This window comes from Vanderwaltozyma polyspora, genomic scaffold (genome assembly GCF_000150035.1).
Source record: "Vanderwaltozyma polyspora DSM 70294 KpolScaffold364 genomic scaffold, whole genome shotgun sequence".
In the NCBI taxonomy this organism is placed as follows: Eukaryota; Fungi; Ascomycota; class Saccharomycetes; order Saccharomycetales; family Saccharomycetaceae; genus Vanderwaltozyma; species Vanderwaltozyma polyspora.
The window spans coordinates 1-27,822 of record NW_001834567.1 but is presented as its reverse complement, the minus strand read 5'-3'; the positions used below and the strand labels follow the sequence as shown (position 1 = coordinate 27,822).

Here is a 27,822-nt window from a genome sequence, read left to right as displayed (position 1 = left end):
TTTGGGTTCTCAAAAGGAGAAGGTCGCCTGAGACAAAAAAGTTAAGTTCAAAATGGTTCTCGCGAAAGAAAATTCTAACATGGGAAAGTGTAAAGGAGGCAAAAACTTGCCCCCTCGTAAAAAGTTTCCGTTTGTAGAACCGGTTTGTAAACTTGACCCAAAAAAAAGCCTGGCGAAGCCCTAAAACTGAACAGGGTAGCCCCAACTACTTTCATCTCCAAAATTTCTGATAATAAGTACTTATTTGCAAACATACTCCCAGTAAAGGAGATGAAGTCTGCTTCTTTAGATTGAGTGGCTACATGAGCTCCCTAATCTGTTCCTATAATTTTCGTTATCAACTCTATTGCTTTCCTCGATTTCTTGTAATAAGTCTCTATACTCTGNTGAGTTTCTCCAGTATTCAGCCATTTCAACTGGAGTTTGTGGAATTTTAATACCTCTTGCTAAGTAATCTTCATTTAATACTCTTTCTGAAGGTGAAGTAACTGAAGTTAAGAAATCAGCAGTAGTTTGTCTTGCCGGGCATACGTAACCCATTTTTTCGAAATAAGCTTTAGCCTTTGTAGAAGATCCAAAATATAATTGGTAACCGTCATCCAAGACACATACTTTATCGAATAAATCGTAAGCATCTTGGGAACATTGATAAATAGCAACAGTTGCACAAGAATTTGCAATTGTAGCTTGAGTCTTCAAAGCTCTTACGAATTCCAAAGCTGTAGCAGAATCTAAACCTCTTGTAGCATTATCCCAACATTGGAATTTTGAACCACAGATAGCGACCTCAGCGATGGATACACGCTTTCTTTCACCACCTGATACACCTCTAACTAAATCGTTACCGACTTTTGTATTTCTTGTGTGTGATAAACCATAAGTAGCCATGACTACATCTGTGATATGTTCTGCCCATTCCTCTCTTGAAACACCTTTAATACGATTTTGAGGGGTCGTCAATCTAGCAACAGTGACTAAAGTTTGCCAAACCGATAAGTGTGGTAAATGGATATCGGCTTCTGCGTTATATACGACTTCACCACGATAATGTTTTTTGATGTCGTGTGCTGAAAGGCCAGAATAAGAAATTTCTGAATCCTCTTGGATGGTGAAACCGTGGGTATTTGAAGAGATGGATTTCAATAGGGTGGTACAACCTGAACCTGGTCTACCTAAAACGACCAATAGTTCACCTGGGTTGATGATACCATCCATTGATTTCAAAATCTGAACTTTTTTAGCACTTCTACTAACATATTTATTGTAACCGATTGTACCTAATTTCATTGCAATATTTGAGAAAGTACTTTGGTAGGAGATATCTGCAGAGTCACCTTCAGCGACTAAGTTTTTCCAAGAACAACCCAAAGTGTATGGTTTGTAATAATCTAGATCTGCAGTAACGATATTTGACATATTTTGTACCCATAAGTAACTTGAGAATTGATCACTTGAAGGGTCTAATTTTTCGTTATAATTTGGATCATTTGGACTTAATGAAATTGGATTAACACCATCTGCAGCTAGACCTTGGTCGAATAGAGAAGTGTTATCACCAATATCAGAGCCTGCATTGGTACTTGTTCTAGTTAATTTTCTTGCTAATTCTTGAATTTTCTTTTCAGCATTTGAATCGAAACCTTTATAAGAGTAATTCTCTGAAGTAGTGGATTTTGCATCATCACTAATTATATTGTCATCCGACATAGGTGATACAGTAATTGAATCTTCGATGCAGGATATTGTAATTTCCTTGATGAATTTTTCCTTTTCTAAGAGGGATCTGTAACTTTAACAGATACGAAAAGAACAAATGAAATTAAAAAGAAAACAGTAGTAAATGTAATGCAATTGAAAGGAAAGGGAAAATGAAATCTGTGTGGTTTTGAAATCAATTAAGATAAGTATTTATATTTCATGATTTTTAAAGATGATGAAGGTTTAGATGTCAAATTTAGAATTTAGCTTAGTGTTTCTTGGTAATAATAGAAATGGAATCAGGGAATAAAGGTAAAGATAAAGGTAAAGAGAGAGTACTGTTTAACCTTAATATGGAGAGAAATGTGTTTTGTATGGATGACAATTTCTTTTTTCCTCAGCAGAGATACTTGGAAATTACCAAAGATGTAGAATGTGTGAAGGAACTCAGTTGGGATTTCCTCTTTTGAAGCATATAACAATAGTGAGTTTGATATAACGAGAGACAGCATAGCATAGCATAGCAGAGCATAGCGATGGAGGTAGCCATTCCAAACGTATCGATTACAATGAGAGTAAGCTGGTATTGGAATGATGGGTATTAGAATGGGTATTAGAATAGTTGAGTTCGAATCATTTCGGCTCGGTTCGGTGCTGTTCTTCTCAGGTGATTTGACTAGGAAGGGACTATGATGGGATGGTTGTAAGAAGGACATAAATCGAAGTGGATAGCCGGGGAGACAGAGGGTGGTTGCTGTTCATGAGATGGTGAAAAAACCAGAACAGACAAACAGACAAAACAAACAAAAAGAGAAAAAGAAAAAGAAAAAGAAAAAGAAAAAGAAAAAGAAACAAAACAAATTTGGTTGTATTTCACCCAATTGAGAAACAGAGGGAGAAACTGAAGAATTTGCTAACATTAGTCGCAGGAAGGGGGCGATGAGTGATGGAAAACGAGAAATGGAAAAACAACGAAAGAGAACAGGCTGTAGAGAAGAGCGAAACCCAGAATCCGAATCCGAATCCGAGCCAGAGAGAGAGAGCACAGGTTGTTAGGGAAAGCATAAACCGTGGAGATAAACTGGTTCCGGGCCATGGGACCACCAGAGACACCATCTAGACTGAAGTTAAAAAATAAAAAACAACAGCAGATAGAATTTTCGAAATCATTGATGGATGGGATGGGATGAAGAGCAGAGTACAGTTTAGTTTGTTTGTGCAATTATATGCAGTTGTTGTTGTTGTTGTGTAATGGTATCTATCTATTGTATGCTGATATACTGTTTTGGGGATTATTGGTTATGGATGTTTTGTCCTCCTGTTTTGGTTGTAAATTGTTGCAGGACCTGGTTGCTTTTGTCTGAGCGGTGGTGATGAGGATGGCCGAGGGAACTAAGTGAGTTGAGTTGAGTTAAGTTAGTACACTGATGACAATATTGAGTTCCGTGGAATTGGATGGATTGAAGTGGGTACAGGTAGTTTTCCTTGTGTTTTGTACTATTTCAGCCAAGAATTTTCTGATTGTAAGCTTAATACTGCTCTTTGAAGTCTAATTCTTATGGTGCAGGATTATTGGGAGAAAAGACGTGTCAGCTGACCAGCATAGCCTCATAGGTCTGTTTTTGCTTTTGCTTCTGCTTTTGCTTTTTGAGAATATGTGATTGCGTCTGCAGTTATGTTTTCGTCAGACTGAGGGGTTCTCGATTTTTCTCTTTCAATTTGTTTCTTCTTGTCTCGTATCTCTACCGTGGTAGCGTATTGTATTGTATCATCTCGTTAAACTGACTCAAGACAATCCGGCTGAATTTACTTCTCTTTTCCTCCATTGACGTTATTACCACTATGTTATTCCTTATTCCAACAACTACCAGAGACGACGTACTGGTACTGTTAAAGCTTGTAAAGCTTCGTTTGTAAAAGAAACTCGAACTTGTCCGTGGCAGGAAAACAGAAAGAGAGCAGTTGACAGCTTCTGCTTTTCAAAAAGTAAAATTGGATTTCTAGATTGTTGTGACATTACAGTTCACTTCACGTACAAAAGACATTACTTTGTGGGGAAACGAAGGGAAGAAGCAAACAGAGACGCATGTAAGATGGGTTTAAGGGATTGGTACACTTTCTCTGAACGTGTATCTCTTTATTCCATATCACAAAATTTATCACATGGGAACAAGAACAACAACAGCAAGGCCCGTCATCCATCATGCCCAGTCCAAAATCCAATCACCCGACAAACGCAACGCACACATAAAGATAGATAGATAGCCACTAAAGATTCCAATTTGTATATGTGCAATGGCGGGTAACCCAGTAACCCAGCCAATTCATTGCCCTTTTCTGTTTTCTCTTGCTTTTTCTGACAGCCACAAAGCTAATTTTCACAATCACCCGTCTTATATCCACGGAGAACAAAGCTCAAGCTCAAGCCCAGGATCAAACTAAAGCTAAAGCTCACCAGTCATGACATAATAAGTCATCTCATTTCCATTTTCTGTGTGTTTACCGTTCTTGTTTTTTCATTGTATACTGTAACAGTAATCATTTCCGTCGGAACAATCTCTGCTAATATGCTCGAAACGATTTCTGACAGCAGCAAAGCAAGAACAGACTTCTTATCCGTCTTACCTGCAAAATAAGACCAATCGCAAGGCTCTAACTTTAAACAGTATAATCAGTCAATTAATCGGGAGTGTCAAATCTTGGCTCTGTATGGCCTGTCTGTCTAAAACATGAATTGACTCATACTGGTTTGGTTGATATATTTTATTGTGATACTCGGTAAAATTAAAAATAAAAAATAGATACATATTGAAACAGTGCGCATCCACGTACCCTTCAGTGGCATGTGACTGAGTATAACTTGAGGAACCTCTACACTTCACTGTTTTGGAAACAAGTGACTTAGCCTTGATTTTCTGTTTTCTGTTTCTTACAATCGGAGTATTATTTCTGTTGAGGTAAGTAAACCTTTTATTTTGTGTTGCCTGTTTTGGTTTTACGATACTATACGTTTTGATCTGACACCTCTATTCCGTCTCATCCCCGTCAGATTCCCGTTGTCACCATCGTAAAATACGTAATTGCTGTCAAGATTAGCACCAAAAATCTGGTCTGATGTAATAGCATCTGCGTCCTATGTCCTTCTATCCCATGGGATACAGTCAATCCATCTATATATATATAGGATACGTATATCCTATATTATTCTTAAACAATCAAATCAGATTTAGAGGCAGTGTCGAAGTTTTAAAAAATTGAATAAAGACCCTTCTCCTTTCCCTTTCACTTGAATTGTTCCCATTTCTTACGCCTATCGATAAGATCAATGTTATTTTGAAAAAGAGAGGTTCAATAATTTTTTTGATTCCATTTTTGAAACCGTTATTGCTTATACATATGGCGTCTGTAAATCTAATCGGACATCGGTTCTTGTTGAGGTTGTAAGATTAGTCACTTTTACCAAGAATCTATCTGTTTATCTTTTAGCGACGTTAACTTTTCCTGTCATCTCTTTTCCTGCTTTTCATTTAGGGCCCTTAAAGAGAAACATCGGATTTTCACAGACTGAATTACGTTTCTATCTTTCTTGAATTTTGTTGTCATGTGCTCATTTTTTTTTCCAAATCAAAAAAAATGAAATTGGAACACCAACGCGCATCACGTGATTAAAATATTGCCCAACTGGCAATACACATATTAACTCATTAAGAATGTTTTATATTTTTGAATACATAACAGATTACTGGGTTCATGCTGGAATACCTATTTACAAATATTTACTTGGTGAATGTTATATATATGTGGATGTGCGTTTTTTTGACTAGTTTTCTTTTGCTTGATGGGTTGAGAACAAAAACTCCTGTATTGATTCTCCTTTTGGTTCGATTAAGCTTTCGTGCCCTGTTGAACATTTTGGTTAGCTGTATCTGGGGTGCTTCTAGGCTGTTCATACGCAAATGCAGTGATATTATTCTTATATGGATGTTCACTGCCATCAAATACCTTTAGTCTCTCTAATCTTACTTTACGTAATTTATTTCTCGGTAACATACCCTTGACAGCCTTCTTCAATGCTTCATTAAATCCCTTGTTTTCTACAAGTCTATTCATTGGTGTCAACTTCAAATGACCTGGTTTACCAGAATGTGACCAATACGTCTTTTCGTCAAATTTTCTACCGGTAACTTTTAACAATTGACAATTTGTAACAACAACATAATCACCACAGTCATCACTAGGATGGTACACTGGCTTGTGTTTACCCATCAACGTAATAGCTATAGATGAGGCTAATCTACCTAGTGTTCTTTCATCTTTAGCTAGGTCAACATGATGCCATAACCTAGCAAATGATAATGCGGAATGACCAATCTTTTGAGACATCTTTGCTCAATTAAATCTCCTAACAATCAAATAATAACAAATTACTGGAGCACAACGTAACCTGCTTCTACTTTCTGATTGATTTTACTTGTTCAATCACTAAATATATATGTTTGAAGAACTAACTAGCAACCTTGTCTAAAATTTCAAGTTTTTAATGTATTTCTAAATCTTTGAAATTTTGTATACACTGGAAAATATATAAATTTACTTCGTATGAAAGAATAAAAACTTTTGAAGATTCGATATGTTGGATCATGTGATAAAATATATGGTGTTATGAATTTTTGAACACGTGATCTGTATTAAGGAATTTAACAAAACCGGATCTACTAGGACAGAACTAGTAGTCGTCATACTATGAACTAAAAGAATGAATATAAAATTGTATGTGAGGAATCTTTTTTGATCTTTTAACTAAATTAACTGCGAGGAAGAGGCGAAATAGAATGAATACATCTGCCACCATTTTTATAGAAACGATCAAGCAGAAAATGCATGTCTGTTACTGAAAAATATTTATCTCTGCTAAGTAATTGAATACTGGAAAATATAAATTTGATTATTAAGCAACTAATAAAATATTCTTAACTAATTGAATTTTTAAATATATAGACTTATACCTCTATCTTGAAAAATTGGAAACAATATATATAACCAAATTACATTTATAGCTTTATATAGCCTGCAAATGTCAGTTCTCCCACTAATAATATGAAATTATTTTTTGCTTGTAAACTCTCTAAATTATGATGGAACCTAAAATCTAGTGCATTACGATGTGTATTTTTAGTTAACCAAAGTTTTATATCTCATCATTTAAGGGATTTTAACAATCCACAGTTTGCTCTCTTTCACTACTTGGTACATCTTCTTGAGACCCATTGATTTCCAAATTATAAATATGAAACTATCCTCAGGATCCAGAAACCTATAAATTTCTTTTATTTGATATCCGTTTCCTTCCATTATTTGAGAGTTTGCACAAAATAAATATACAATATGACAAGTTGAGTAAGTATGTATGGTATTTATCTCTATGTTATAACTGCATTTTATATCCATACAATATTGACTAGTTACTAACAATAGATTTAAGTAATAGTTTTAAATGGATCTTGAATAAGGAGAAAGGATCTCATTTTTATAGTTCGGAAATCTCTAAGTAATAGGCTTTCGTTATTTGAAGGCTATGACCTCACTCAGTTACATTCTGACATGAAATTACCGACAATAGTAATTCGCTTTACCAACCACGTGACTAAATTGCAAATATTAGCGGTAGTGTCATCGCAATTCAATAGTAACAGAAGTGTCACGTTGTTATGTTATATTATAAACAAATATTGTTATAAATCCTAAATAGCATGCATTTCAGTGTACATCTGGGCTGTTTCTTCTGGGAAATTTTCAATTTACTAAATATTTGTGACTTTAACTAAACAACACACGACATAAGAAAAAAACTAACTAAAGGTTACATATTTCTCGAAATAATATCTAAAGTCGATAGTAGATATTATTAATAATGAAATAAAATGATAGACATATCATAATTAAAAACTTTAATTAGTGACATATTTACGAACTTATTGTTTTATATTTTTTATATTTTTTAGAATGTGAAAGACTATAGCTTCCTGAATCGTCTTCTTTCTTGATACCCTTAATATCGTTTATAGATAACATAATGTCCTCCTTCACCGGTCTCGACTGAGGTTTCCTTCCAATTTCCTTCATATATACCTTTAGCAATTGCATCTTTAACGATCTTGGATTTAGTTAGAAAATATACAGAATTGGCCTCTTTTTCATTGTATTCATTCTCTTCAGAAGTTGCCGAACTTTCTGAATTATTGCTTGCACTACTCTCTGAGGTTACTGGTGAAACCTCTTTTGAAGAGCTGTAATTTTCATACTTAACTACACAGTTATGCCATGGGGTTGGAATATGCAATAAATCTTCAAATGTTGGTTCGACTTCATCTTCTAAAGAGCTGACAATTTTACATTGATCCTGGGAGATTACTTTTATACCAAATTTTGGTCCTTGGTTTGTATGTGCATGGATTGATAATCTCAAATGATGTGGGAAAACTAACTCAACTAAATTGGAATATGCGTCATTTCTTTTGATCATGTTAAATGCAATCTTTGAGACATTCTTTTTGAATTTTTTCCTAGATGATTTCTCGAAGAATGGTAATAAAGATAAATCTTCACTCATAAATTTTGAAAACCCTCTATAGAGGTTGAGTCTTGGATGTCCGTCAATATTGATGTGTTTCTTTAATCTTCCATCGTCAGTGTCACAACCTTTCATTAAAACTTGCCTTGCTAGGTCAGATATAGGACAGATTTTGCTACCAGTATAATGATCAACGATGACGTCTTGAACCCAACTAGGGTTAAACAAAGAAGCAGTTTCACCTTTGAAAAATAAATCATTCAAGCCACAGAATCCGATCAAATCTAAGTCTTTTTCAGCAATATTTTCATATAATTTACGTAATTTGTACGTATAGCTGTTGACAATGTCATCGTCAACACCAATACAGTCGGAGAAAACGTGTCCATCACTAACTATCCAAATTTTCATACCAGGTTCATAAAATGATCTAACATCTTTAGCGAACTTCATTAATCTTCTCAGAGCAAGTTCTTCACCTTTATCTGGAACATTTCCACCAACTTTGTCAACGTTGGAGGACTTACAAGGAAATGCTGGTAAAACAGCCTCGATTGTAATATTTCTGTCAGTGAAATATCTAACTCTAGAAATGAAATAATCAGATCCACCAAATTCCCATTGATCATTGGCAATGGTATTTTTCATTTCTTTCTCAAAGAATTCAGTAAATAGAATATGCTTATTCATTTTTGGATCATTGTTAATTGGTTTGTCATTGTTCTTCAAACGAGCTTGATCCAAAACATGGTAAATAAACCAATCATTAAAAGCATTTTCATTTTCCATAGTGGTTATAGCCCCTCTAATTTGGGTCTCATCATTGCACTTATATTCAGAGACTTTGATTTTTAGTCCCATGTTATTAGTGAAAACGTCAGCGTCACCTGCATCGATGACGTATTCGGAAACTTTTCCAATAAGATTATTTGGTTCTGAATTGGTGGATTTTAATAATGACTTCATTTTTTCCCAATTCTTAACAAATTGGCAATCTTGTTTTTCTTCACAAGAAAATAACTCATATGTCTCAGGATCTCTTGAATAAAGACCTAAAACCTTACTAAATGTCGACAAATCATTACGTTTATGAGGAATGAAATTGTCGGGAATTTCTGATGGATTTCCGGATAAAACTGGCAAACTGTCAGAACCATAGGTCGGTTGCTTTGTGATAGTCATTCTTGATTTTAAAATATTTAGTTATTAGTTCTTTTCAATATATTTTTTTTGTTTTTATTGTACTTGATTAATTGTTAATTATATGAAACCAAGAAGAAAAATTTCTGAAAGTCACTTAGAGTAGCTTAAGAAATAAATTTAATTTAATTGAGAATATTAAAATTCTATTGATATATTTATATGTTTATTTCATAGAATTATTTTGCTCGATAGTAAATTCAATAAATTCGATTCGATTCTTTTATCTCCCGTAGAAGCTACTCTATCGCACATCGATAAAAAACTTTTCAAATCGAGCTAAAGCAATAATAATCATTCTCTGAAACAATTTCTATCATTTGCATTTGGAGCAAAAGCATTATTTTACATAGAATATTTCTAAACTAAGACCATCTTAAGTTCAGTCAATAACGTATAAAATCCAAGACCGATCATATTATTAAGGCATATTTCCCCATAATCAAAAGTACATGAATCCATAATTATATTCTTCAATGTAATGGGAAGCTAATATTTAATAACGTTTTTGCTTTAAGATCAAAAACAACTAAACCCCTTACTTTATTTGAATCGTTTAATTTTAACTTTGGATTACTTGAGAAAAAACTGTTGAAGGTGATTTCTCTTGCTTAAGAGCAAACCTCACCAAAAGAAAACCCTGAATCCTCGTAAAGTAATGAAGTAATTTAAACGATACATTTGCTTTACATGGTTAGTGTATAACTTTAAATACAAAATTAAATTGCTGTCGCCAGCTTCTACATAATCATTAAGACACTTTAATAGCCATATTTTGTTTTTTTTTGCCATTGCTTCTAGTAGTTTGCTTTCAGCGACAGCGACGGGAAAATGAGAATGAAATTATTTAAGGAAATGTCATATATTTAATCAGCACTGGCATTTAAAGATAATTTGTATATTTATTAATATCCATGTTAACTTCAAAGTAACCATTGGTTCAGCAAAGTTAAGTTTGAGGTCAATGGAATTTTTTATTAAATTTATTATATTTTGTTTTGTTATTTTTGGTGTTTTCATTTTCAAAGTAGTATCACCACCATTAAACTTCCCAAGAAATATTCCAACAATACCATTCTATGTTTCCTTTTTACCGATATTTTATTCAATTGATCAGACAGAGTTGTTTGAGTTATACTTGAGAAAACCTTTAGAAAGATATGGTGCTGTTAAATATTTTTTTGGTTCTCGATGGAATATATTAGTTTCAAAAAGACTTTTTGTTAAACAAATGTTTAAAAATGAAGATGTATTTGCCAAGAGTGGTAATCAAAAAAAGATTCCTTACAGTTTATTGGCTCTATACACAGGAGATAATGTCATTAGTGCACATGGTGAAATATGGAAGACATACCGTAGCGTTGTAACAAATGGTTTACAACATTTTGATTATGAACCTCTTTATAAGAATTCCAAATTATTTTGCGACTTGATTGAAAAAAGTTTGGAGACTGAAGAGAATTCAGAGTCAACTGTTACTGTGGGTCCTTTAATCCAAAGACTAGCCCTTGCAAATATATCTCAAGTTGTTTTAGGTTTCGATTTTGGTACATTAACTGAAGAAAAATGTGCTTTACAAGACCATTTAATTAGAATTAAAAAACAAATCTTCCATCCATTTTTTTTAACCTTCCCATTCTTTGATATGCTTCCTTTGCCTCAAAGGAGGAAAGGTTTTAAAGATGTCTCTGCCTTTAGAAATGAATTAGTGTCCAAGGTTAGAAATGATTTGATTAACAACTATAAATTTGAACAAACAACTTTCACATCCAGTGACCTAATTCGTGCTTATAATAATAAATTAATAAATTATCAACAATTAACTGATAATATTGTGGTATTGTTGGTAGCTGGTCATGAAAACCCTCAGTTGGCAATTACGACAATTCTATACTTGCTTGGAAAATATCATGACAGTTGGCAAATTGCCATAAGAAATGAAATTGGTAAATTAAGCAAACATGATGATTTATTGCAATTGCCAATTTTAAATTCCTTCATTTTTGAAGCTTTAAGGGTCTACCCACCTTTGAGTATAATTATAAATAGATGCACAACCAAAACTTGTCGCTTAGGAAACGATATCGTTATACCAAAGGGAGCTTATGTAGGCTATCATAATTATTCTACAACACATAATTTTGAGTCCTGGGGAGATGATTCTGATGAATTTAATCCTAATAGATGGGGAAAAACCATTGAAGCAATTTTCCATAATTGGAAAGTTGCTAAGATGGAATGCACTTTACCAACATTCCATGGTGGAAAAAGAGCCTGCTTAGGTGAAAAATTGGCTTTGGCAGAATTAAGACTCTGTATTGCTGAGATATTAAAAAGGTTTGAATGGAAATTAAGTAAGAGTTGGAACAACAAAATGACTCCCGCTGGCCCACTTTGCCCACTTAATTTGAAATTGGATTTTAAAAAGATTGAATCAGAATAAAAACAGTTCATATATCATAACATTTTCTTAAAACCAGATAATACATACGTTACATAATTATATACATATACTTATTTTACACTTTCATTATTAAATTGACATTTTAAAATAAATCAATTATTTTTTAATTCATCAATTTTTGAGGTGGACAATTTTCCTGAGTCAATCAGTTCAATTGTAGAGGATTTTTCAGCTTCATTCAAAACGAAATATATTTGTTCCCAAAAGTATTCAATATTTAAATCAAATCCTACCATGACCCCAGTACAACCACAGTCTGGGTATTCATGTGAGATAATTAGTTTACCTAAATCATCACTCTTTTCATCATATATCACGTCAAGGTCGTACCTCTTATAAGAATATTTAATGTTCGATGGTGACTCCAATCCATACAGTTCTAATAAAGGAATTAAAGTTATAGGATCGTGTACCGGAGGTCCCTTTTCAAAACCTTGTGCATTTTTATAGCTATTGCTAAAAAACTGGAATAATTCGTAATACATTCTTCTTAAATTCGAAGGATTACTACCCAAAATAGTCTCCATAACAGTGTTTGTTGCAATTGCCTTATGAGTAAGATCTAATGGGGTTAAAACACATTTATCTTTAATCTCTCTGTCTGAAAATAGGAAATTTGCAGCATGTGGATCTACCCAGATATTGAATTCAGCACTTTTATTGTTGTTAATGTTACCTACAGAAAATCCACCCCCCATAATAGAAATATATTTTATTTTACTTTTCAAATGTTGTCTTTCTCTCAATATAGTTGCTATCGAGGTTAAAGCCCCTGTAGAAATGAAAGTAATCTCACCATCTGCGTCTTCCACAGCTTCTTCCACAGCTTCAATATACGATTTTTCATTTATTTCACCCACAGGTTTTGGCAATAAGTCTGTACCGTCCAAACCAGTATCCCCATGGATATCAGGGGCATATATAGGTTTCCTGACCCAAGGTTTTTGAGCCCCCAAATAAACAGGAATATCGTTGGCTTTTCCAAATGCAGTCAATAAAGATCTTGCATTGTAATGCGTATGCTCAGGAGATGAGTTACCATAACATGCACTTATGCCATAAATCTTAAAAGCAGGATGGAAACAACCCAATAGAAGTGCGACTGCATCATCGTGGCCTGGATCACAATCCAACCAAATAGGTATTTTAGTTATAGTCATAAGATCAAATAAGTTCAAAAAACAAAAATATAAATCAAAGTAAATGCCAATAAAGGAAATCTGTAACCTTTTAATTTAAGCCAAATATCAAATAATAAAGTTCTAAAACGTAGCAGGGTATAGTTATATAAAAGGGATATATGCAATATGGATGGAAAGCTAGCTACTTATAAAAATATTATATTATTATTGTTCTTCAAAAAAAGGTATCAAAACTATGTTTAAATGTATTCAAACCCAACTGTTGTTCAAGTCTATACTCTCTTGGATATGTTCTTTTCTATAACTTTAAACATTCTTAACCAGATTCGAATCTATTCTATTCGATTCGAATTAAACTAAATTAAAGGTTTTTTGAGGGATCGTTATAGAAACGGGTAAAAACGGTGCGGAGCTAGCAGACCAAAATTAATAGTCAACTAATGGCTACAGAGAACTCAATCGAAAGGGAGGTGGTAGAGAAGTATTAAAAGAAAGTTATTGAAATAGTTTATAAATAAGTAGGTATCTACATATATATAATAGTATATGTCGGATAACGTTTGGTAGGTTTCTGTGATCTGAGATTACCATTCATATCTTTCATCAATTTAGCTCTTGGCTGTTCTACTGACATGGGTTAGTTTATTCTTTACATTCCTTAATTGGAATAGATTTCGTACCATACAGGAAACAAATATTATATATAATGTTTTAATTGGAAGTTAATGCATCCATGGAGACTCAAGTATTTTAATTCATATTTATAGGATCAACTTCATCAATTTTCTATGAACTTATTTACCTCTTATTCATAGATTTAACCTTTTAGAGATTTTTCTTGATGATCGATCAATTGTCTAGCATTGAACTTCCTTATTTTTCGAATTAGGTTAAGGTCTTTAATACCTTTCTAAATTTCAGAACCGATGTTTTCATGCAATCGAGCATTAATGCCTCTTTCCTTATTGCTGTATAATTGGTCCTCTTCGGGGGGAGAATGTTTAATTTAGAGAGGCATGCCATTATTAACTTAATTTGCCGACACCGTTCTAAATAAGGTTTGTTCCCGATTACATCAGTATTTTCATGGGACTTTTTATCAATAACATTGACTTTGTAGCTTGGTACATTAGTTTTTGAAAACTTCTATTCAAACTCATTCATACCATAAGTTGGTTCATCAATTTCTGAATTGACCTCAACAGCATCTTGAAATTTCATAACACTTTCAGAATGGTTTGAAGATTTCAAGATTTCAAATTGTTATCTTTGATATTGTGATATTCTTCAATTCGGATTTCTGAAGTTTGTGGGGAAAGATTCTTAGTATTTTATTCAGACATATTTGACTTAGTATAAATATTGGCTTCAGGGCTCATAACCTTTTGGAGGTTATTATCAGATGTTAGATGCAACTATACTTTAGGTGTAGGAGAGAATGGGGGAGGGAGTGCAGAATACTTCCATAAAACCCTATTGTGTAGTCAAAATCAACCAGAGAGTGTCAGGCAGTTCGTCCCTGATCTTAGTGGTTTGTGCGAAGTTTTATCCATCCTTTTATGATTTAATATATAATATGATAATAAATCCTGATATGAGCATATACGTTAATTAATAGATAGATGAATACCAGATATAAGAAGGCTTTATACCTCCAGTTTACTTCCATTTATAGTTTTTAGCGCTGTCCAGTAACGTTGCCTTGCACGTAATACAAGTTTACATCAATCACATGGAATGCGTTACCCTACTTATTTTCTCTGGATCGATAACTATCTCCGGTTAACAATTGATTTCCGCTTTGGAATCATTCGAAATATAAAGATGAAGACATATAAAAGCATCGCAAATGGTGATGAGATCTAACAATTCATCTCAGTAAGTTCTTTTGATTAGAACAAAGGATAATTATGGTGCAGAATAATACCAATAGGGAGCCGTCTAATGATGTGGAAGATTCTGAGGGGAGTTCTAATTCTTCTGTGAATCCTAGTGTGAGCAAAATTTCTGCAAGAGCAGTAAGATTTATATTATCACTAGTGGAAACTCAGAATAGTATAATTAATAAAATACGGCTACAGAAATCTATTAGTCAATTTATTAAACAAGAGGATACTGGTAAGGTCCGGTTTGATGAAGTATTCAGGGAGATCAATAAGATACTATGGGAGATATATGGTTATGAACTACGAGGAATTCCTGCAAAGAATGAAAATGAAGATAACCAAAGTGGAGTATCTGAAACGCAGATAGCTTCTTCTTCTAATTCAAGCAAGTACCAGAATTTTATTCTTCTGAATAAGCTTAAATCTTTGGATTCGATAGAGGAGTTACGATTTGAGCATGGGAATGATATGTATATGGATTTAATCGAAGATGGAAGTTATAGGGGAGATGAAATTGAAGGTGGTACAGAATATACAATTAGCAATTCAATTGGTGATGAAATAGAGTACGTATTTAAAGGGATAGTGTTGATCGTAATAAGTTGTATATTATTTGAGAAAAATAGCATCTTGGATAGTGAATTGTTAAATCGATTACAAGGATTTGGTATACCAATAGACGGGACAAAAATACCTATATTAAAGTATAATGTTGATGAATTATTGAAAAAAATGGAAAGAAGAGGATATGTAAGTAAGATTGAGGAACAATCCGGGTCGTCCAAGATATTAATATATATGATTGGAAAACGAACTATGATGGAATTCGATGTTGAGTCATTGGCTAAATTTATACAGAAGATATTTAACATCGAAGATGAACAGCTAACGCAAGAACTTGAAGATAATATAAAGAATAGTATCGGTAATGCATATAAAAGTGCTATTTAATTCAATGACTCAATTGCTGTGCAAGAAGATACTAAAAGGAATTTTGTGAAACAAAGAGATGTCTCTTGGTGTTATTAATGGAATAACTTAATAGACATAGTATGGGCAAATTCATGTATTTATTTACTTTTGTCATGAAAAAACCCTATTTTCAATAGCAACAGGTTATGTGCGCTAAAATATCTACTAGATACAGCTCAGCTATATTTGATTAGTAGTTCAGCAACATCAAAAACGAAGTTATGCAGAACCATTAACAAAAATATCATGTTACTAATATTGTTGAAAAGACTATCTTAACAATGGTTTATTTACGGGAATCTCGTAATGACTACTTTGCATACATGCACTTGTGCTTAGAGAACAACAAAAAACCATTAATAAGTCAAAAGTACAAAAGATTTATTATGGTATATTCAAGTTTAATAGTGGTTCACTACATTTTAGAAACTTCTACGTGTTCTGGTATAAATACTATTGAGTATTCAGTACTTGACAAATCTAAATCATAGGTTTGAAATCTGAAATATTTCTAGATTTTATAAATGTGATATTTTAAACGGTATCATCAAAATAAACATTGGTTGTATGAATTATCAATAATATTTTTTGACATGCAAAGAGCAATTCACCTACAAATAGATCAAACTCTTTGTTTTGAAATTAAGAAATTAAGAAATTAATAAGGGACCGTAAATTAATTAAAAATATTAGGCAACTTAATGTCAGGCACTTAATATATAGAAGAGTGTATAGTTATGAATGAGAGTTATTATAAAACTGTTCGATACGTATTATAATTTACATTAATTCCATCTCCAAACCACGTGATATGTAATGATCTATTTGCCTATACAAAAGCCACATAGGTTACCCTGTCTTAAGTTCAAGTATCACCAATTTCAAAATTGAAATATCCAATTCCTAATCGATGATGGTTTCGAATGTTCATAAGATGTTAATATAATTAATTAATCTAATTAATTAATAATTAGAAAAATGCGACATTCTCATTCAATTAAACTCTAATATAGTTATAAAGTTGCTGAATCCATTAAAATTAGTTACTAGCAACGAATTCGTTTTATTTAAATTGAGTTGGGATACAAGAAATATTAAAATATAATACAAATATATATTTGGAAAGATGTCTCATCTAATTACAGTTGCAACTTGTAATTTAAACCAATGGGCATTGGATTTTGAAGGTAATAGAGACCGTATCTTAGAGTCCATTAAAATTGCTAAAGAAAGAGGTGCTCGTCTACGTGTTGGTCCAGAATTAGAAATTACAGGGTATGGTTGTTTAGATCATTTTTTAGAAAGTGATGTCTGTTTGCACTCTTGGGAAATGTATGGCCAGATTATTAAAAAAAAGGAAACTCATGGCATATTATTAGATATTGGTATGCCAGTATTGCATAAAAATGTCCGTTATAATTGTCGTCTGCTATCTCTAGATGGTGAAATCCTATTTATTAGGCCAAAAATTTGGCTGGCAAATGATGGTAACTATCGTGAGATGAGATTTTTCACACCTTGGATGAAGCCTGGTGTCGTTGAAGAATTTTTATTACCACCAGCCATTCAGAAGGTCACTGGTCAAAAGTTTGTTAAATTTGGTGACGCTGTAATTAATACTTTGGATACTTGTATTGGTGCCGAAACTTGTGAAGAATTATTCACCCCACAGTCACCACATATTTCAATGTCTTTAGATGGTGTTGAAATTATCACAAACTCGTCAGGTTCTCACCACGAATTACGTAAATTGAATAAAAGACTAGATTTAATTTTAAATGCTACTAGCCGTTGTGGTGGGGTATATTTATATGCCAATCAACGTGGTTGTGACGGTGACAGATTATACTACGATGGTTGTGCTTTAATTGCAGTCAACGGTAAAGTCGTTGCACAAGGTTCTCAATTCTGCTTAAAAGATGTAGAAGTTGTTACAGCAACTGTCGACTTGGAAGAAGTAAGAAATTATCGTGCTGCAATTATGTCACGTGGATTACAAGCATCTTTAACAGAAACAAGATATGAAAGAATAAATATCCCAGTCGAATTAGCTCCAAGAAATTCAACTTTTGATCCAACTGTAATTCCTTCAAAGGTTCGTGATATCTTCTACCATACCCCAGAAGAAGAAATTGCACTTGGTCCTGCTTGTTGGATGTGGGATTATTTGAGACGTTGTAATGGTACTGGGTTTTTCTTACCATTGTCAGGTGGTATTGACTCATGTGCTACCGCTGTCATTGTCTATTCGATGTGTAGGTTAGTTGTTAAGGAAGCAGCTGAAGGAAACCAACAGGTTATTATCGACGCTCGTAAAATTTCACGTAGTCCAGATGACTGGTTGCCAACTAATGTTCAAGAGTTTGCTGGTAAGATTTTCCACACCTGTTTTATGGGTACTGAAAACTCTTCTACAGAAACCAGATCAAGAAGTCGCGAATTATCTGAACGTATAGGTTCCTATCATGTCGATTTGAACATGGATTCCTTGGTGACCAGTGTTGTTTCCTTATTCGAGGTTGCAACAGGGAAGAAACCAATTTTCAAGATTTTTGGTGGCTCCCAAATTGAAAATCTATCGTTACAAAATATTCAAGCACGTCTAAGAATGGTATTGGCTTATTTATTTGCCCAACTTCTACCTTGGGTACGTGGTATTCCAAATTCAGGTGGTTTATTAGTTCTTGGTAGTGCCAATGTTGACGAATGTCTACGTGGTTACTTAACTAAATATGACTGTTCTTCTGCTGATATTAATCCAATTGGTGGTATTTCAAAAACTGATTTAAAACGTTTCATTGCCTTTGCTTCAAAAGAATATGAAATGCCTATTTTAGATGAGTTTTTGAATGCTACTCCAACCGCTGAATTGGAACCTATAACAAAGGATTATGTTCAATCCGATGAAGTTGATATGGGTATGACATACGAAGAATTAAGTGTTTTTGGTTACTTACGTAAAGTTGAAAAATGTGGCCCATATTCTATGTTCTTAAAGTTACTACATCAATGGACTCCGAGATTAACACCAGCACAGGTTGCTGAAAAGGTTAAAAGATTTTTCTTCTTCTATGCAATCAATAGACATAAGCAAACTGTTTTAACTCCAAGTTACCATGCAGAGCAATATTCCCCTGACGACAATAGATTTGATTTAAGACCTTTCTTGATCAACCCAAGATTTAACTGGGCCTCCAAAAAAATTGACCAAGTTGTAGCCCAATGCGAAGGAAAAGAAGTTCCTCATTTAGACATTTTATCAATTGATTGAACTGAGATAACTATTTCTTTGTTCACGGTGAAATATTTATTTTTGTCTAATATTTATATATATCTTATGGTAGCAATAATACCAAAATGCATAACAATAGAGTTTTGAAATAATTTTATCCAAATAATTATAAGTTTGAAAGTGCACCATTGAAAGAAAAAGACATCAAAGTTTGAAATGATCGATTCCTTATCTCTTGTGGTCATCTTTAAAGAACTTTCCAATTTTAAAAGGTTTCCTTGAGAATATATTGAATATTGATTTATGATTAGCGTTTTTAGCCAAAGCTTTTCTGGCCAGGGTATCTTCAGCTTTATACTTTGGTGGAGGTTCAATTAATAAATTTTCTACCGTTTCCAGTCTTGTTTGTAGTCTGTTGAATTGTTCAGCTAAAAGCTCCATGTCATTTTCATGGTCTATTTGATGTATGTATTGAAAATTTGTTCCATTACATTTGGGTATTCTGGATGAAGAATGAAGCTTACTTTCAAGTAGATTGTTATTGTCATTAGTAAGTTCTTCAATTATACTGTTGATATGCTTTGTTTTCTTTTTCCTCGATATACTAGCAGTATTTCTTGTTTTTTTAATAGTTGGTCTAGAGCATAATGTTGGCAGCTTTGTCTTGTTATGCTGTCCAAAGGAGTGAATAATAATTCGATTGCTTTTTGAAGTTGATTGGTAGGTGGTTGAGTTATTTGTAAAAAGCATCTTTGATGATTCTGGCAAGGATTCCCATAATTCCAAAGCCATGGAGTAGTTATCAATCCCTTGAATAAAACTGAGAAATATCTTAAAGGCTTTTTGGTCAGAATTTAGATCCTGAACATTTTGATTGATATGTAAAGATTGCAACTTAAATTTTTCTGTTGTGTTTGAACTATTTTTGTCGAAATAAGTTTGATGTTCCATACTAGCTTCTGTATCCATACTTGATTTGTTCATCTTAACCAGCCTGCAACTATAACCAGTATTGTAGTTAGATCTTTATATCCACATTTCAACTACTATTAGATCTCTTAAGTTAAAAGAACATAAAAAAAAATAACAACACTTACAATTTTACAAGAGAATGTTCCAATTAATCAAGGAGTATCAATCGGTAATGGTAGTGACATATCACAAGCTATTAGTATTTGACACACTGCATTTTTTTAATTCCTTCGATTGTCAAAACTGGGTCTTTGGTATTGAGAAGGGTTTCTTATATTATCGAATCATGCAAACAATTCAATATTTGCTCCATCTAGGACCATATCATACATTAGAATTGACATCTTGCTAGGTTTCTGTTGCAAGGTTATTGATTAAATCTTTAATTCGTTTCAGAGTGTGTCATTTCAATCAGATTTTCTGCCCACTGATTGAAAAGTAACAGTTTTTGAAAATTTGAAAAACTATCCATATACATTAAAACATTTCTAAAATATCCTGATTAAAATATGTACCACATTGAACCATCCAATGGCTCTTAGATTGCCAATCATTTATACTTCCATCTTCAAGATTTATTATTTACTGACACCCTCAAAATACGTCATTATAAACGAGGCGAGATTTTTGAAAATTTCGAAGCAGAAAAATAAATTCGAATGGAATTTGGCATCTTAAGACAACTATTTATAAGAAACAGGTTTTAGTTGATGTTAATGATTGGGGTTTAGATCGAATAAAAGGACATATAAGAGACCCAGTATTCATTCTATTGAGGAAGATGTTGAGAAGACGCATTCATACAGCCCGTCCTTTGTTGGAGAACGCTAAAGTTTGGTCCGATTTTAGCAATAGACCTAAGAGTTTTGGTATTAAATCTAAGCTTTTAAAACAGGCATTGTTGGAAGGTACCCCAAAGTATGGACCTCCATCTATTAAGAGAAGGTCTAATCGTTTGAAGTATGCTTCTCCTGAACATATGGATGATATGTTTAAGATCTCGAACAATTTTTTGGAATCTAAAGCCGCTGAAACTTATGCTGAAATTGAAAAGACTAAAGATAAGGCTAAATTGAACCAATTATTAATCAAGGCTGAATTGTTCAATCCAGAGGTCCAATATAACTTTCAATTTAATGAAAAAATTGACAACAATCCAGAAATTATAGACTTTGATCAACCTGTTTATAGACATCTTGGCCGTAAACATTGGGAATCATATGGTCAAATGTTATTAATGCAGAGATTGGAGACCTTGCATGTTATCCCAGACACATTACCAACTTTAGAGCCAAAAGCAGAAATTAACATTAAGTTCCCATATTCTTCCGGGTTGAATAAATGGATTGAACCAGGTGAAGTATTATCATCAAATACTACCTATTTACCACCTGTTTTCAAAATACAAGAGTATGATACAGTTGATCCGGAAAAACAATTATATACTATTTTAATTGTAAACCCAGATGTTCCAGATTTAGAAAATGATACTTTTAAGACTTCATTGGCCTATGGTTTAACCAATTTGAAAGTAAGTTACAACGATAATATGGTCGATTCAAGAAAATTCGATGATTCTAATGTATTGACAGAATATGTTGCTCCAACTCCAGATAAAAACATCGGAAAGCAAAGATATTGTGTTTGGGTATTCAGACATGCAAATGATAAAAAATTGGCCAAGCCTTCAGATCTAGATACAGACAATTTCAATATTAGAGCATTCGTTGAAGAAAATGGATTGACCCCAATAGGGGCTCATGTTTGGAGAAGTGAATGGGATTCAAACGTTAATATAATTAGGGAAAAGTATGGTTTGGATCCAGTAAGAATCTTTGATAAAGTTCGTGATTGAATTTAAGTCAAGCAAGAATATCAAAGAAATGAAAATGAAGAAAAATTAAATGCAAATTCGTAAAAATTATATAGGTTTAAATATTGTACAAGAATTCATGTATATAGTGGGGACTTTTTGTAAATACCACAAGTTCTCGTTACAAATAGACATCAACAATTAAATAAGCTTTTCAAAAATTTATTATTATATTTTTTTGGTTTTATTTATATACAAATGATATGGTTATATAAATAATATTGTTTTAAGTACTATAAAAACAGGAATAGATTATTGATATCGTTCATCATTAAAACATCGCATATGAATCAATTGATGTGATACCTCTGAATATATGAAAGAGAAGACATAGTTCAAAATTAAAGTTGGTAAGGGAAATAAAGAATAAATAAAAAAAACAATAGAGGCATGCAAATACATACAATTAGAGATATTGATGTCATTGCGCAAATAACAAATATAACTTCTTATTTGAATGTATTGATCATTTATCTGAATCAATTCTTTAATGTTTCAACAGCCTTTAAAATAGCAGAACCATAATCCAAAGCTGGATCTTCCCAGTTAACCTTAGAAGATGACTTGGTTTCCTTTGGAGGATGCAATCTAGCATACTCCTTCTTAGCTTCTTCAACCAACTTCAACTTCCTTTGATACTCTTCTTCTTCTTTTTGCTTCTTAGCATCGGATCTGAAGACTAAATCATTCTTAAGACCAAAAATTAGACCTAGACCCAATGCAGAGTATCTTAAAACGTTCACAGTAGACATATTCAATTAATTGCAATTCAATGGTAACCGGAAATACCCTCTAGAATGGCTCAATCTCTTCTAAAACCTTCTATTCCAACTACTTTAACCAATACTTCTTAAACTTATCCATTCTTTATATCCTCAAGATTTAAAAGTTTGTTTCCTGTTGTTTTCATAGGCTGGGGAGGGAGCTAACTTGAAGAAAAGGAAGGTTCGTATATGATGATACTAGGTGACAGTAATTAAGGTTATCTTCAAGGTTAACCAAACTGTTCAATTAATGACAAGTTAATATTACGAATGGATTGGATTGTGGATTCATTCAAGAGTATTCAGCTTTATTTGAGGTCTATACTATTTATTTCCTATCCCTTTCGAACCGTTTAAATTGGGTGAAATGGTTGAGAAGACGTCATATCTTTGAGACGTCGAGTGGTAAAACGATAGATAGAAGAAGAGAAGAAAACAAAATTTTACGTAACTTGAGAAAAGTGTAAATAGCTGTTACAATGTTATAATATTTATTTACAAACCTATTAACTAATCAAATGCCCTTTGAAGGACAATGTTCTTTATTCTTTGACGTTCATCCTTTAATCTTTCTTCTTCCTCCAAGACATCGGAAACAAACTTTAGGTCTGTTGGTAATGCAAGCGTTCTTGATTGTGTCTTTTTACCAGCTTTTGTTAAAAATGTAAATGCCACTTTATTTGTTGAACCATCATTGCTGGTTTTGGCATTGTCTTCCACTGGTTTAGTTAACAATAGTTTTGGCTTATTGAAGGTTCCTCTGTTCGATACAATCGGAATATTATTATTTTGGATTTTTTCATTCTTTCTAGAATCGATTGATTCTGACATGATAGCTTGGAATTGTTTTTCAAGTTCATCTTCTGCTTTCAATTCATCTTCGTTCTTCAATTTCTTTTGGAACTCTTCGTACATTCTTTTCTTTTCAATGTCACGATCTGCATCAATATCCCTATACTCGTCATACTCATCACTCTCAGAGTCACTCTCAGAATCATCAGTTTCACTTTCATCATCTTCGTCTTCATCTTCATCTTCATCAACATCTTCATCTTCATCTTCATCATCATCGCTGCTTTCCAAATAATCATCTACCGCAGAATCTTCATTTTCGGATCCAATGCCTTCATTAGCCACATCGTTGGCATCGCTTTCATCGTCTTCTAAACCTTCCATATCTGTCACTGACAATTCAGTTTCACTGCCTTCTTCAAGAATTGCGTCATCTAAATCACTTTCCTCTATAATATCAGCGTCTTCCTCCTTTCCTTTCAATTGGGTCTCAGAAGGAGTCACTCCATTGTTAATCTTTAATATAGAGACTAACCTAATAGCACTTTCCTCCAAGTTGGCCGACCTTTCAAATTCAAGATCTTCCGAATACTTTTCATAAACATTAGTTACCTTGAATTGGGTTTCCTTCGGTAATGGTTGGTCCTTTGTAAATATGTAATACTCAAAGAATCTTAAGAAAACTTTTAATTTTCTAGTCATTGCAGGTGTTATCCTGGTGATACTTAATAAACTTGTGGAAATTAATTGAATTCTAAAATAATTATCCTTCAAGTCAAAAGAGTTTTGATAATATGGATTAGGTTGGCTATTTGGATGACCAAATTTTAAGATATGATATAGGGTTTCCATCAAAACATCGGATTTAATAATTTCGGAGTTATAAATATCTGTCAAATACCTTATATTTGCCAATCGTTGCAAATTATCGTTGTACTCGTTGGTTTCCAATCCTCTATCCACATTTTCAATAATTTGGTCGATGCATTTTACGACAAAATTCCTTTGATATACATATATATCACTTAAAATTTTACTCATAATTGGAATATTTTGATAAGGAATTTTTTCTGGACTCGTAAATAAATCAAAAAATGTATTGACAATCTCTTCATCTTTCCAATGAGCCTTTTGGATTAATTTAGACAAGATCTTAACAGATGTATTCGCTAGTTCTCTTCTGATCATCGTAGAATAAAATTTTTGTTCTGGTGTATAAGATTTCACTTCCGAATTCAAAGTTTTAACAGATGGTGGATAAACTAAAATATAAAGATTATCCATTGCACCTTTTAAATTTAAATTTAATTGACGATCTCTACTTCTCTCTTTAACTAAATCAACCATTTTTTTCATCTGTTCTTGATATTCAGAGTGATTAATTAAAAATTTACCTAGGTGTTCGAATAAAACAGTCAAAATTTCGATATTATTTGGAACGTTCATGTTCATTAGGAGAGTTCTAATTTTATGGAAAATCATAAATTTTGGAACTAACATGAATTTCACCATTTCACTAAAGAAAATTATATTCTTAAAGTTAATTCTGTTAGAATGCAATTGACTACGAAACCCGCTATCCAAATAGTTCAATAATTCATCATACAATTCAGGGAAGTACTTAGAATTAGTAGCTACAAAACGGGCATAGATTCTAAGCTTACTCCAGTCTTGTGTTTCTATGAAGAATTTCAATAATCTTTTTCTAGTTGCTTTATTATCCAAACCTTCAGACCAATAACTTTTCGATAATTTATCGATATCTTCTTTTGTTTCTGCCATTTCTAAACTTGAAAAAAAATCATTTATAGCTTCATTATTATTAGCATCTTTTGTTAATGATGGTGAAATTTCAACTTCATTTGATATATCTGGTAAATTTTCATAGAATCGTCTCATATCATCATTATCCCAAAGAACTTGTCCAGGTGTAACCGTCTGTGTTGTAATCATGGGACTCTTTTGCACAATATCTTCTGTATCATCATTATCTATAATTGGTGCTTCTAATTTGAAGAATTCCGCCAATGCTGTACTTGAAGCTGAGAATCGGTCATATATAGGGGACAAAGAATCATATTCTTCAATATATTCATCTCTTAATTTACCAGTACGGATTTGGCATTTTTGATGTTCTTTCATTAATTTCTTCATTTTTTTATCCAAATCTATAACTCTAGCAAACACAGCATCTGTGAATATTTTAAATAAGGACTGAATCAGTTTCTTCAGATCAGAATCGCTAATGAATGAATCCCAGGAGGAATCATCATTATCAAAAAATGTCGAAGATCTTTTAACAAAACTTGTTGCAATTATTGTACTATAACCTAATTTAAATTTATAATTCAAAGTTTCCTTTAATATATTAAATAAAATAGGTTCTCTTTTATTTGATTTTTTGCTTAAAAAAGAAGGGAGTTGTTCCTTGGACAATGCATCTTCCTTAATCACAAATATGCCCACCAAGTATAGTTCTGTAAAGATCCGTAAATTACCTCTAATTTTATTAATCCTTGTAAGTTCTTCCTTCTCTGAATCTATTTCAGAGATAGGACTATTAAAATTATGCAAAAACAATTCAAACAATCTTTCTGTAAATTGTTCATTAAAACGTTGGTGCAATGCACTGATGACCTCCACTGCAGCTATAATATCTTCGTTCTTGTTACCAACGTTGGTTAACGCCTCATTAGAGGTGACTATTATCTCAGATAAATATTTTTGTAAAGATACCTCACTTAAGTCCTTAAGCAAGGAAGGCATAGATTCCTTCGTTATGCCTTGTTTCAACTTCTTTATAAAACCAGTATTCCTCTTTATACTAGAATCCAATTTCTTGGCATTCAATAGGAAAACATCCACCCCAACCCAAGCTTTAGTATTCAACTCATATAACTCTAGTCTTCTAGCATTATCCATAATTAATATTTCTCAAAATTAAGAAACTACCTCACCAAACAAGCCAAAAAATAACCAAAACCACTGATCTCCAAAGGTAACAGCTATTAATAACTAGTCAAACAGTACTAACAGAATTCAAAATTATCCTAGTACCTTCTTGGGACCAACTTCCTCTTGTATAGTTCTGTAATATAGTTAGACTTTAAGTTGTTGAAGTATTAAATATTCGATGCGATGAAGTTTATATCTCGAAGCCTCAACGCTTTTAAAAAAAAATTTGTATGGGAGACAGTGACGTAAATTATGTTGTTTTCAGTGATAACAGTGTCACTTCTAAGCTAAAAAACCTTATACATTGGTGGAATGTCTTCTTTGTACCATTTAATGTGTATTTTCACTATAAAATATGGTATTATTATGCCTATATAATTATATATACGATGCTATTTTGGTTGTTATCTTATTACAAGAGTGAAAAAAAAACATTAATGAATTAAATGCAAGAATAAACGAAATAAGTAATGGTCCGTTTAATACAACTAAGTAAAACTTAAATCACCCAGTTTAGTCTCTATGGTTTGGATTTGTGAGTTTAGATCTTGTAAATTGTCTGTCAAAATTGAAATTTCATCGAATTTACGTTGTTTTTTAGCCTTTTCTATCATGTTTTCAACCAAATATACTTGTTCCTTCAATACCATCAGTTCTTCACGAGCATTATTGATTTCTTTTATCGATAGATCATTCTTCATTAGTTCAGACAATGTTGTCACTTCAGGTGTATCATCTTCTATATTCGATTCAGTTTTAGGATTTAGTATATCGGGGACCGATTTTAATGGCAATAATGTCTCATTGATAAACTTTGATGAAACTTGTCGTATTGATTCTTGGATTTTTCTTTCTGAATTATTCTGAGGTTCAATCTTGGATAAAATCTTTGCCGTCTCGTTGTATAACACAAAGGACTTTAATAATTTGCTTCTTAATTGTGACAGTGCGGTTAGATCCTCGGAATTTAATATGTTCCCATCTTTTTTAGATCTATCTAATGATTCCAATAAGTTCTGAAAGTTAGGTAAAATATCAGAGATCACTCTTGAAAGGTTATCTAGAAGCTCGTACTTCCTTAATAACAATGAAGGTTTCCTTTCAATGTCCTTTTGATACTTCCTTATAACAAAAAGATCATGGACACAGTGAGAACATAGCTTCATTCCGTAATCTATCTCATTTACATCATCTTCAATACTCTTGTATTCTATATCAGAAGATGCATTTACCAATTGTCCAATTGATACTACTGTACAGCATTTATTATTAGGTTGATCGCACATTACTCGACCACAGAG

At 32.8% G+C, this 27,822-nt stretch overlaps 12 protein-coding genes across 12 annotated transcripts; 4 read left to right on the top strand and 8 right to left on the bottom strand.

The window, feature by feature from the left end:
* Positions 1–285: 285 nt before the first annotated feature.
* PDR15 (ATP-binding cassette multidrug transporter PDR15) lies at positions 286–1,707 on the bottom strand (the record flags this gene model as incomplete). The annotated part of the gene is made up of 1 exon (XM_001642648.1): positions 286–1,707. One exon carries the CDS (start codon positions 1,705–1,707, stop codon positions 286–288), a length of 1,422 nt encoding a protein of 473 aa, XP_001642698.1.
* A 3,876-nt stretch (positions 1,708–5,583) lies between these two features.
* On the bottom strand, positions 5,584–6,081 carry MRPL23 (mitochondrial 54S ribosomal protein uL13m; the record flags this gene model as incomplete). Its single annotated transcript, XM_001642647.1, has 1 exon — positions 5,584–6,081. The coding sequence occupies one exon, from the start codon at positions 6,079–6,081 to the stop codon at positions 5,584–5,586; it is 498 nt and encodes a 165-aa protein (XP_001642697.1).
* Positions 6,082–7,747: 1,666 nt separating this feature from the next.
* Positions 7,748–9,451, bottom strand: DIT1 (Dit1p; the record flags this gene model as incomplete). The annotated part of the gene is made up of 1 exon (XM_001642646.1): positions 7,748–9,451. The coding sequence occupies one exon, from the start codon at positions 9,449–9,451 to the stop codon at positions 7,748–7,750; it is 1,704 nt and encodes a 567-aa protein (XP_001642696.1).
* A 982-nt stretch (positions 9,452–10,433) lies between these two features.
* On the top strand, positions 10,434–11,912 carry DIT2 (putative cytochrome P450; the record flags this gene model as incomplete). Its single annotated transcript, XM_001642645.1, has 1 exon — positions 10,434–11,912. One exon carries the CDS (start codon positions 10,434–10,436, stop codon positions 11,910–11,912), a length of 1,479 nt encoding a protein of 492 aa, XP_001642695.1.
* A 113-nt stretch (positions 11,913–12,025) lies between these two features.
* On the bottom strand, positions 12,026–13,093 carry URH1 (trifunctional uridine nucleosidase/nicotinamide riboside hydrolase/nicotinic acid riboside hydrolase; the record flags this gene model as incomplete). The annotated part of the gene is made up of 1 exon (XM_001642644.1): positions 12,026–13,093. The coding sequence occupies one exon, from the start codon at positions 13,091–13,093 to the stop codon at positions 12,026–12,028; it is 1,068 nt and encodes a 355-aa protein (XP_001642694.1).
* A 1,892-nt stretch (positions 13,094–14,985) lies between these two features.
* Positions 14,986–15,912, top strand: NSE3 (Smc5-Smc6 complex subunit NSE3; the record flags this gene model as incomplete). Its single annotated transcript, XM_001642643.1, has 1 exon — positions 14,986–15,912. The coding sequence occupies one exon, from the start codon at positions 14,986–14,988 to the stop codon at positions 15,910–15,912; it is 927 nt and encodes a 308-aa protein (XP_001642693.1).
* A 1,147-nt stretch (positions 15,913–17,059) lies between these two features.
* Positions 17,060–19,204, top strand: QNS1 (glutamine-dependent NAD(+) synthetase; the record flags this gene model as incomplete). The annotated part of the gene is made up of 1 exon (XM_001642642.1): positions 17,060–19,204. The coding sequence occupies one exon, from the start codon at positions 17,060–17,062 to the stop codon at positions 19,202–19,204; it is 2,145 nt and encodes a 714-aa protein (XP_001642692.1).
* Positions 19,205–19,393: 189 nt separating this feature from the next.
* Positions 19,394–20,149, bottom strand: Kpol_364p5 (uncharacterized protein; the record flags this gene model as incomplete). The annotated part of the gene is made up of 1 exon (XM_001642641.1): positions 19,394–20,149. The coding sequence occupies one exon, from the start codon at positions 20,147–20,149 to the stop codon at positions 19,394–19,396; it is 756 nt and encodes a 251-aa protein (XP_001642691.1).
* Positions 20,150–20,918: 769 nt separating this feature from the next.
* Positions 20,919–21,992, top strand: MRPL35 (mitochondrial 54S ribosomal protein mL38; the record flags this gene model as incomplete). The annotated part of the gene is made up of 1 exon (XM_001642640.1): positions 20,919–21,992. The coding sequence occupies one exon, from the start codon at positions 20,919–20,921 to the stop codon at positions 21,990–21,992; it is 1,074 nt and encodes a 357-aa protein (XP_001642690.1).
* Positions 21,993–22,489: 497 nt separating this feature from the next.
* Positions 22,490–22,762, bottom strand: TIM11 (F1F0 ATP synthase subunit e; the record flags this gene model as incomplete). Its single annotated transcript, XM_001642639.1, has 1 exon — positions 22,490–22,762. The coding sequence occupies one exon, from the start codon at positions 22,760–22,762 to the stop codon at positions 22,490–22,492; it is 273 nt and encodes a 90-aa protein (XP_001642689.1).
* Positions 22,763–23,284: 522 nt separating this feature from the next.
* On the bottom strand, positions 23,285–26,488 carry NMD2 (Nmd2p; the record flags this gene model as incomplete). The annotated part of the gene is made up of 1 exon (XM_001642638.1): positions 23,285–26,488. The coding sequence occupies one exon, from the start codon at positions 26,486–26,488 to the stop codon at positions 23,285–23,287; it is 3,204 nt and encodes a 1,067-aa protein (XP_001642688.1).
* Positions 26,489–27,009: 521 nt separating this feature from the next.
* Positions 27,010–27,807, bottom strand: Kpol_364p1 (phosphatidylinositol-3-phosphate binding protein; the record flags this gene model as incomplete). Its single annotated transcript, XM_001642637.1, has 1 exon — positions 27,010–27,807. The coding sequence occupies one exon, from the start codon at positions 27,805–27,807 to the stop codon at positions 27,010–27,012; it is 798 nt and encodes a 265-aa protein (XP_001642687.1).
* Between the last annotated feature and the right edge of the window lie 15 nt (positions 27,808–27,822).